Genomic DNA, 10974 nt, shown 5'->3' on the forward strand with positions numbered 1-10974 from the left:
CACATATTTTCATACACCATTCCGGCAATTTTCATCAGAAAAACTTGTCCTTCTAGGAGTTTGTCAGTACATATGTTGTGCATGTTGTGAATGATTTTTGTGAGATTTGGACCATCTATGTAGGATTTATAATCAAAACACCTCTGGGGTCATTTATGACCCCGAGAGGATCCATGAGATACTCAACATTATAATGTCCATTGTTGTTGTAATTTTCAAACTCTGTTTTTTGCATTTTGTGTCTTTGGGCAGGCCATGGTCAGCAGACCTAAAATATTCATAATATAAACATTTATAGTATTAAAATATAATATATTATATAAATAAATAGGGCACCCCTGCGATAGCCAACCAAGCATATTGAGAGGACACCCAGGTAGCATTTCCTCTGTTGTTATTGCTCCATATTTGTTGATATCATGGCACAGTGGTCCTAGACACATGATGAGAATATGAAATGGAAGTCATCCTGATGAACAAAGAGGGAGGAAACAAGTCATCAGTGTAGAAATCAATGGCGTTTTTAGAATTTTCCTTATTTTATGGCTATACAAAGGCTGAAGCATCAGTTGAATCATTTCTTTGCTCTAATATATGTGGAAGACACCTTTTCACAGCTACAATGTCCAGAAAAAGTTTCAGAGAAATTTTGAGTGTGCATAAGGTTATATGTTTGAGACATGGTTTTGTCTATGTAAATTACCATATTCTCTGATCTTGTGATTTCATGAACCCAGAAATGTTGAGTACCCTAAAGTTTTATTGCAGAAATGTCATCTATGGGCCTAATGAATAGAATTTAGCTTGGTTTCTCAAAGTTTCACTTTGAGCAATTTCCATAATTAGCATAAATATACTGTATTATTATGGTGAGACCACTACAAGTGAATAGGCTAAAACAATTAAAAGATAGATTTCACCATGAAACTTTCTCAGTTGATTACTGATGATGAGAGAAGAAAAAAATGTATTGGATGTTTTTTGTATTTTGATGTTTACATATGCAAATGAGGGTATACATCATATTTAGCATATACGTATGTAAGTTTGACTATTTTTTAGCAAAACAATAAAATGTTCAAATTCACATTTTTTTGCTTTAGATGAGGGACAAGTATGTGCAAGATGTAAATAAATTTGAATGAACCCCAAAAAATAATTTATATAGTGGTATTTCTATATAAACTCCTTGGGGTCATAAATGACCCCGCTCGGTCAGATTAGTCGCAAAAACAGGCCGGTCGCTTGAGGGTTAAAGGTGCACTGGGTGATATTTTTAGTAGTTTATTTCCAGACGTCGTGCTGCCTTTTTTATGCATAGGCTACTTGTACAAATTTTAAGTGTTCATTATGACTAAGAAAATTGCACTTTTCATACATGGAAAGCTGGATCTTCTCCATGGTCCGCCATGTTGAGTTTGCAGAAATATACCCTTTCAGCTGCAAAACGTACATTACTTTGGTCATAATAGTCTATCAGTTTATTATGTATTATGTATTTTTATTGTCTATTATTTATTTATGTTAGTAAATATTCATGAAAAGATCAAATTTGGCAGTAGGCAGCACCGTTTCAATGAGCTGCATAGTTGCAATACCTACTGTGGCCACAATCCTACACAGTGCGCCTTTAAACCTTTTGACAATACAGTCAAATGATGAGTGACTACAGAAATCACGTAAGAACTAAGTAGATATAGTTCATGCGAGCCGTTTCTGTTCACAGAATTGGAATCACTTTGTCTGTCTATGACTTTGTTTTCATTTATTTTTTTATTTTTGTTTTTTTTCCCCTTGGATTTTAGGATTGTTGTTGTTTTTTTCCCCTTGTATTTTAGGATTGTTGTTGCATGTCGAAATCAGGACAATCACATTTTCGTTTGGTCTCCTATTAATGAGAAACAAAGAGTGTTACCGGACATCTTGATCGGAGTCTTAATTAGCCTTTTTCGTAATTGCAATAATGATATTAGCCCCACAGTATAGGTTAATATAGGATAGGCCTCTATGTTTATTTACAATACATTACAAGCATTAGCACATACGAATGTATAAAAAGGGCTGCGGCGTTCAAGTGGTAAAATTGGTGGTGGTTTGAAGGTGCTCTTTGGCCAAGACGTAGAAAATATCCACACAAAAAAAAGGCAGGACGCCAAGGCATTCTTCTTAGATAAAACCGCTTTATTGTATAGGCTAGTTCATGTTTGAATTTTAAATAATTAAAAAATACTGCTACAGCCAACATGCTTCGGTATGTATTCGTTTGTCGTAGAGTGAAATCTTTAAAGGCACCAGGCTCCACACACACACACACACACACACACACACAGCGCGCGCCCCAGGCGACTCACCTGTATTCTGTCTTCCGGGAGCTCCGTCTTCATGGCGAGCATCTCGCGCGCGTAAACGTCGGGATAGTGCGCCTCGTTAAACGCCTTCTCGAGCTCCTCCAGCTGGTACGAGGTGAAGATGGTTCTAGAACACAAACACACCCTCACTTTACTATGGTTCTAGAACACAAACACACCCTCACTTTACAGGTTCTAGAACACAAACACACCCTCACTTTACACATTCCACCGATATATTTGGAGATCAGGCTGTAGGGCCAATGAGCTAGGACAAGACTAGTCATGATTATTGAATATTAAGTAATGTTTAGGCTAATATTCAATTTGGGTATTTGATCAATTCGGTGATGTAGCATTCGAGGACATTCGGCAGAAAAATAACAATAATTTAAAAAAAAATCCAGAATTGTCAATGTCATATATGAGCTGGCAGCGGATGGTCAATTTGAAGCTGAAAACATTCAAATCAGAGCAACGTGTCGCAATGTTATTGGACGTGGACAGTCAAGTGAACTCCCTTCGTGTGGTGGAATGTTAAAATGCTGATGCATAAAGAGCTTAAAGCTTACAGATGTCTTCAGAGTGCATATCTTTAGAGCCGATTATAATGCTCTTTTCTATGCATTAGAGCACATATGTGTTGTGCAATAGGCCTATAGATCTGTTGTTTTGCATTAGAGTAGCCTGTATCTGTGCATTTGTGGGATCGCGGAGGATTATAAAATAGTCGACACGATAAACATTAAATCCTTCAATATGGCCTAGGTCGTGCAGTGATTTTTTTTTTTTTTTGAAAAAAGTTACCTACAGCTAATTAATAATTGGTTAAAACTCTGGCTAATTAAGAATGGGTTAAAAAAAACTGTGCAGCTCAGCTAATTAAGACAACTAATAAAAAAACAGCTAATTAAAACGGTAGTAATAGCTAATTAATACAAAAAAGAGGTGGAGCGCAGGTAGGCTAGGTCTCGCTTTTAATTACATAATAATAATAATAATAATAATAATAATAATAATAATAATAATAATAATAACAACAACAACAATAATAATAATAGGCCTATATTTTACGTGAACAGTTTCAACAACATAGTAGGCCTAATAATATTGTTATTAGGTAATTATTATCATTGTTATTATTATTGTTGTTTATTATTATTGTTATTATTATTATTATTGTTGTTGTTGTTATTATCATTGCGAAAAGGCTTCAAAATTCCACATTGTAATATGTTTTAAATTGACCCGGAAGGATTTACAATTGGAAACAAAATGGTTAGAAGCAGTCATGCGTAAAACTGTCAAAAGAGAGAAAAGCTGCGTCTGCCATGGAGAGGTGAGAGGATGTTCTTTTAGTTTGGCCTTTTCGATGAGCAACATGGATAACTAGGTCTACAGAAATATAAACGTGGCAAAAAGGAATAGGCCTAACGTTTAAAAAAAAATCAACAATCCTTGGTTTGATAATTGGAAATCTTCTAGTTAAGGCTAATTATCCAAACAAACAACCGTTCAATATTGTACATTTAGCAGGCTAATTATAAATACGGGTAAAAATGGGGACAATAGAAAATGCATAGAAACAGAAAACGAGAAAAAATGAGATATTTGCTAATAAGGCTTATTTCATAATTATGTCTAAATATCGTATTTTAGTTTGGTCGACTATGTCGTTTAACAGCCATGTAAAATGCATAACGTATTCAAGCATTACGGACTCGTGCGTAATGTCGAAAATAAAGGAAAACTTGGGGTCCAATGTAGGATAAATATTTTCTTAGCTAAATCTTTATTATGAAGCTGTAGGGAGAATATTAAGATACGACACATCTATTATGTATAGGCTACAAACCTACATCCCAAACACACACACGCGCGCGTGTATACATGAACCATTCCTTTATTTATTTATGTATTTATGTATTTATTTATTTGTCTCTCTCCATGATATCTCTTGTTTAGCGTCTGATGTTGTAGGCTATCTATACCCGACCTGATAATAGTGCAGTAGGTTTTAGGCTACCTGTGTCCTCTATAGTACTGAAGAGCAGGGGTTCCCAACCTGTTCCAATTGGGGGCCCACTTGAAATTCTCATAACGGTTCGGGGCCCACCTCTCTCCAAATAAACATTTCAACTCAAATAATTGTCAACAGCAATACAGACATGATTATTTCGATCTCAGAAAATGATGTCGAGGCCCATTCGGAATACCTACAACCACCCCCCCCCCACCCCCACCCCCGGGGGGCGTGGCCCACAGTTTGAGAATCAGTGCTGTCGCGTGTCCTCATACCTGTGTCGCCTCTTCTTCCGTTTCTTGCTCTGGTGACCCAGTGACGACTTGGACATCCTCTTCTCGCTCGAGGACACATCCTCGGAATCTGGCGAAACGGAGCACATTAATATTATTTTTACATCATTACATTATTATTACACACACTAAACACAAACTATTATTACATTACAGTTCATCATGTATTAGCCTATATTACCTTTATCCTTCATTACATTACATTAGGCGCACGTTTTTATCCAAAGCCACTTGCAGTCGAGGTTATTGCCTAATCACAGCGGCTACAGCAACTGCAGATACACCGCGCACATTGTAGTCTATAACACAGTGTTTCTCAACCTTTTTTAAGGCATGGCACCCTTTCAATTCATGAAAAATTTCAAGGCACCCCAAACCAACAAGCCGTAACACACAAGCTTAGAAAAGTAACATATTTGGAGACGTCACACGACCTTCGTTTGAGGTTGCAGCTGACTGGGGCGACCTATATTTACTTTATTGTGCGTAAATGGCAGATGAACGATTCCACTGACTAGCATTAACTAAGTTATCAATTTAGACAAATGTGTATCATATTAGGCCTACATAATTTTATTTAACAGCCCCGGCACCCAGGGCCGGTTCTGGCTTATTTGGTGCCCTAGGCGAGTTTGAGTTCTGGCGCCCCCCCCCTCTCCCCCCCGCCTTACCTTTGAAAGAAAAAAAAACCTCTTTCTTATACCTTACAGAACACAAGAGTAATATCCAAGTCAAGTCAAGTCAAGTCAAGTCAAGTCAAGTCAAGTCAAGTCAAGTCAAGTCAAGTTTATTGTCAATTTCTTTACATGCACTGGTCATACAAAGAATTTGAAATTGCGTTTCTTGCTCTCCCATGCAGACATAGACTAATCTAGGTAAGGACATAGACAGTATAGACATAGACAGTACTCATACATGGACATAGACAGTATGGACGTAGACATTGCTCATCCGTAGTAAGCTTAACTAAATAGCATCAAGAACAATCACCGTTTTGCATCAAATGGATTTCTGGTTCTTTTTGACAGGCGACCAACACCTCAGATTGAGTCGCATGAAAGTAGCTTCACTGTGTGGTGTGTTGGATGTGATTGGAATGGGGCCCCCAACCCCAGATGAGAGGGAGGTTATCAATGTGTTTGAATTGTAATATGAAATTGAAATGCCAGGAGAGTGATACAGTACATTTGCATGTAAAATGCATGTGTAGACAATAGGCCTACCAAGGAGGTCTGCATTGATAGCCTATCTACACTACCTACAGCATCACAAAGCATGGCAGCATAACAATTTTAATAAGCTACATATTTGTGCTGTCTATGATTCCAAACCAATTTCATTTCTGGACTGGAAATAGTGGTGCATTTGTGAGTAGGAGAATGAGAAGGGGGCAGTCTATGTGTTTGAACTGGAGGGACAGGGTGAGAGAAAGGGAGAAGAGCTGTCACGCTATTGAATTTCATAATATACAAAATATAGTAAATAGCCTCACTTGTCTGCAATACTACATCACTCAGCATGAAAACATGCTGTGCATGGTTCTCTCACATGATTCATGTAGGCTATATCATTCTGGTCTGGAAACAATGTTTTTTTAAGCTTACAACAAGCAGGTAATTCATGTGGATGGAAGGAGATATGGCAGCTAAAATTGTTTTAAACATTGCACCAGTCTTACTTTACATTGCTTGTCAACCTAAGCAAGTATTATCAGGTGGATGTTAGTGAGTAGTGAGTAGGCTACTAACAGCTACTTTACTGGATTTCATTGCTTGGCATTCTTGGCTAATGTTAGCATGCTAACTAGCGATTTCTCAGATCAAAAACAAAGCTCTTTTACTCTCTAATTCCAAATAGTAACCTCATAACTATTAGGCTTTCCATAATCACAAACGGTTGCTGATTAAATCACATAGTTCCAAAACACCCTCTGCAACTCCTGCATCATGCAATGAGTGCTTTAATGAGAACATAACAATTCTCCATCCAGCAGAGTACTGCTGTTTGCGCTTGCCCTCTCTGTCTCTCGAGTGAGTCTCCAAATTCAAAATAGATCGCACGGTGTCACTCGTCCCGCCCCCTTTCTCAGAACTGTCTGTTTATTGGTTCACAGACTTCCCAGAGACAGTTGGAAGCGATATTACTATTGGCTGAGGGGCGCTTTGCCGTGAGGAGCGCTTTCGCCAGCTTTGTTGATTGCGACTTCATAAAAAAAAAATCATATCGCAAAATTACGCATCGGAGAGCGCCATTTCGGCGCTCCTTCTTCACATGGCGCTCTAGGCGACCGCCTAGCCGGCCTATGCTTATAACCGGCCCTGCCGGCACCCCTGTTGAGACTAACATACAGAACAATAAGTAGTCAACAGATGGCAAGTAGGGTCAGTTCGCTTTCAAAAACAATTTTATTTTTAAAGTAGGCCTATCATACATTAGCACATGGGTTACGTAGAGTGAACACACCCACACAACATGCCGACTCCGGAGAAAGTCTGCAACGGGTCCGGGCCAGATCAGGCATTTAGTGTCTCAGATTTTCACGTCCTCTGAGTCGAGCAAAACACACACACACACACACACACACACACACACACACACACCTAGTCTACTTTTTTTGTGGTGGGTATACTGTATATTTTAGCATTTTCTAAGGTGGGTGTATACTGTATATAGTTGTGCTATTCTAAATAATGGATAAATCAATTTTAAGTGGGTATACTGAAGTCCCTGCGTTAGACTACACCACTGACACACACCAGACATTCAGAATCTGGCGACACAACCATCAAACCTCATTCCCATCTGAGTAAAGAGTGATGCCTGGTGGTACGGTTTGTAACCTGTTACATCCATTTCCGTTTCTATTTGACTGTAGGCTATTTAGACGAGGCAAACAGCATTTCTGTCTTTCGGAACAGAAGGGACCATAACAACCAACACCAAAAATGGCGCTACAATTTGACTTCATTCCATCACACCGTTACATGGCTATAGGCTAGCTACAATGTTCTCGTAGGAATGTGAGTCCCATGTTAGTGCGCTTGTTTTTTAGTTTTTTTTACTGCTTTCTGGCAAGGGATGACTTGTATAAGACAAAAACTGCATCGTTGTGACTATGACTACCCTTGTAAAATAAAGGAGAAATTAAAATGAATAAATAAAACAATGTTGTATGTAGTAGCCTAAATAGTTATTTTCTAAAACAGCCTTGTTTACACACAGGGCAGTTTTGTGTGGGCTTCATGTGTGTGTGTGTGTGTGTGTGTGTGTGTGTGTGTGTGTCTGTGTGTGTGTGTGTGTGTGTGTTGTGGATTGATGAGCTATCCTCTGCAAATATCAGCATTCTCTCATCTCTAGAGTGGAGTAATTTGGAGCGACAGATGTCCACTTCACCCGGACGGTCAAGAGTCAAACTGATTGGCCGCGTTTAGCTTAGACATGATTAATTAATTCAGAGACAGTTAAATAATGCCGTCAAGTTTACATTGCACTTTCGATTAATTCCGAATTTGTGAAGTGTTTTCGTGATGTTTTCAAAGAGGAATGAAGTTCCGTTCTGAATTAAATTGGGTTAGGTCTGAATTTAAATGTTTCATGTGAAATAGGCCAAACACTATGGCGCACACACACTTGTTAGGGTCGGAATCTGTGGTGAGGGGGTGCTCGCAGGAAAAGAGGAGATTCTCTCTGTAAGGTGTGTGTGTGTGTGTGTGTGTGTGTGTGTGTGTGTGTGTGTGTGTGTGTGTGTGTGTGTGTGTGTGTGTGTGTGTGTGTGTTTGTGTCATAGGCTACATTATATTACACTTTGCTGACGCATTTATCCAAAGCGACTTACAGGGTATTGGTTACAGTCCCTGGAGCAGTGTGGGGTTTAGTTAGGTGCCTTTGCTCAAGTGCATTTGAGCCATGGAGGAAGGTGCTGGTAGGATTTGAACCTGCAACCCTCTGATCTTAAGGTCAGTGCTATAACCATTTCAGTCTGTGAATGTCATGCATGCGTATGCATCCCCCCGTAGGTGGGCACTGGGCAGTACCTTACCTGAGCTCGCGGACTGGCTGCAGTCCAGCTGTCCGTTAACGGTCCGGTTAAGGGGCTGGTGTAGGTGCGTGTGCACGCTCTGCGCGTCCGAGAGCACCTCGAGGAAAGCGGGTTGGCTGTAGAAGGACGAGTGGATACCCCCGGGGCCCCCGAGCAACCCCATGCTCACTCCCACTCCCACTCCCAGGCCAGCGGGGCCCAGCACAGACCTGGCCGCCAGCAGGTGCGCCCCGGCCGGCAGAGACTCCAGCGGGCTCCGGGGGTTGGTGGTGAGGGAGGAGGGCTCCTTGTTGAGACCCAAGATTTCCTGGATGCCGAAGCCGGTGCAGCGCGGCTGTGTGGCGGGCGTCTTCAGCAGCTGCAGCCCGTTGTCTCTTCCCATGTCACCCGGCGATGGCGGCGGCGGAGGCTTGTTGGGTTTATTTAAAGTTTCCGTTAACACGGAGACGGCCCCTTCCTTCCCCGTCATCGCTGAGAGCGTCTCTCTCTGAGGGGGGATATTCCCTTTTCTTTTCTTGTCTTTTCTTGTCTTCAGAAGTACACACACACGATACACAATACACAATACACACGCATACACACACGACACGGCGTTTTGTTTCGTTCCCTCGTGTGTATGTGTGTGTGTGCACCACAATTCACAGTGCGCGAGTCTCTCTAGTCTCAGCCTTTTTATCCAACAGGTCCATCCCAACAAGGCTCCAAACTCAGCAGCCAATCAGCGGGCCAGGATGCAGAGCAGGAATTCCAGAGGAGCTCGCTCACGCAGACACACGCACGCAGCCAGCCGGGCCGAGGCCGAGCCCAGCGCGCGCCGTCCTCACCTCATGCATTATTCACCACGACGAGACATGAATGCATTTATTCTAAAGATGAGAGAGCTGATGCGCCGCGAACCCAAATTTGACCGATTATCACCCCCCGCTCGCGCCAACCGGAGATGAAAACGCAAACGGAGATCATACGGAGTTGAGTCCAGTTGAGGTCTCCCGTCTCTCTCCTTTAGAGGTGTCCCGTCTCTCTCCTTTATTATGGGATGTATCGGCTGGAAGGGGAAAAATATAATCGAGTAGCGACATGGGGTTAAATGTTTGTTTTTTTTCCCTTCTTTTTATTATTTTTATTATTCTTTTTTTTTTAAACAAAGACGTGCCAGAACGAAAATTATTTTCCGCAACTGAGCAGCCACAGGTTCAATGTCAGTTGTATTTGTAAATATTTTGTATCAGCTACTATTCGGAAATGTGGGCTATATATTCGCCATCTTTTCTTTGTGCGTGTTCTTGTTATTTGCGATCGAATAATACGCCTGCTGCTCTACAGAAATAATCGTTAGCAGGTCCGCCCATTTATAACTATGAGGCGTTTGGGATAAAGGAATTAGGCTATGGGAATTAGTCTATTGGAGGCTACGTGAATTAGGCTATGTATGTGCGCAATGAAGTCGGTGCTGAAGCGGTTGGTATATCACATTGCATTACATGACATGACATTACATGATATTACATTACATTTGACAGACGCTTTTTCTTTTAACCAAATTACAATCGAGGACATAATCATAGCAAACATCACTAGTAGCAACAAAATGCACAGGAAATATACAGAACAACAAGTGCCGATGCCTAAGTAAGGTTAGATTTTTTTTTTCGTTCCACAATGGTGACAGTTTATTCGTTATGGGGAACACACTCGGTCAATTAGGGTAGGTAATATTTTTTTTCTTTTCTTTTTTATTCATACATCGCAGGGTAACAATGTGATGCATGAATAAAAAATAAAATAAAAATAAAGAAGCAATAACCCGAGTGCATCTATTCCCCTATTTTGCTTGACTGAGTGTTTATTTGGTTATTGTGTTCCTTTATATGAGATACTATTATTCGATAGCCAGCCGCACTGTCCCCGTCACATCATCACGGCTCGTGCGTCCTCTTGTCTCCCCTAAAGATCTCGAGATCACTACGGGAGGGCGGGCCGGGTAGGCTACCGGGCAGGTGTTCCAGATGAGGCCACGCGCCACACCGCCGCCACATGACGCGCGGGGGGGAAGCCATGTCTTTGAATGCACGAGATGACAGCTGGGCCCTGTTGCCGCGTCTCCGATAGTAATCAAACAAGTAGAGAAATAGATCGCTTCACTCAAGCAACATAGGGACTAATAGATCGCACTCCTTTTTTATTAACAAATACATAATATAAATAAAATAATATGTTTTATTAATTAAAAAAAAAGAACGGAACAAAGAAAGAAAAAGAAAATCTATTTCT

At 40.8% G+C, this 10974-nt stretch overlaps 1 protein-coding gene across 1 annotated transcript in view; it reads right to left on the minus strand.

Moving 5' to 3' along the window:
* Window positions 1-9172, minus strand: part of vsx2 (visual system homeobox 2) — an 18690-nt gene extending 9518 nt beyond the window's left edge. Inside the window, exons 1-3 of the mRNA XM_063193342.1 lie at window positions 8704-9172; window positions 4647-4734; window positions 2352-2475 (exon numbers count right to left, since the gene is read on the minus strand). Of these exons, the coding sequence (XP_063049412.1) occupies window positions 2352-2475; window positions 4647-4734; window positions 8704-9172 (681 nt within the window). The remainder of the gene's footprint in view (window positions 1-2351; window positions 2476-4646; window positions 4735-8703) is intronic.
* Between the last annotated feature and the right edge of the window lie 1802 nt (window positions 9173-10974).

This window comes from Engraulis encrasicolus, unplaced genomic scaffold (genome assembly GCF_034702125.1).
Source record: "Engraulis encrasicolus isolate BLACKSEA-1 unplaced genomic scaffold, IST_EnEncr_1.0 scaffold_35_np1212, whole genome shotgun sequence".
NCBI lineage: Eukaryota > Metazoa > Chordata > Actinopteri > Clupeiformes > Engraulidae > Engraulis > Engraulis encrasicolus.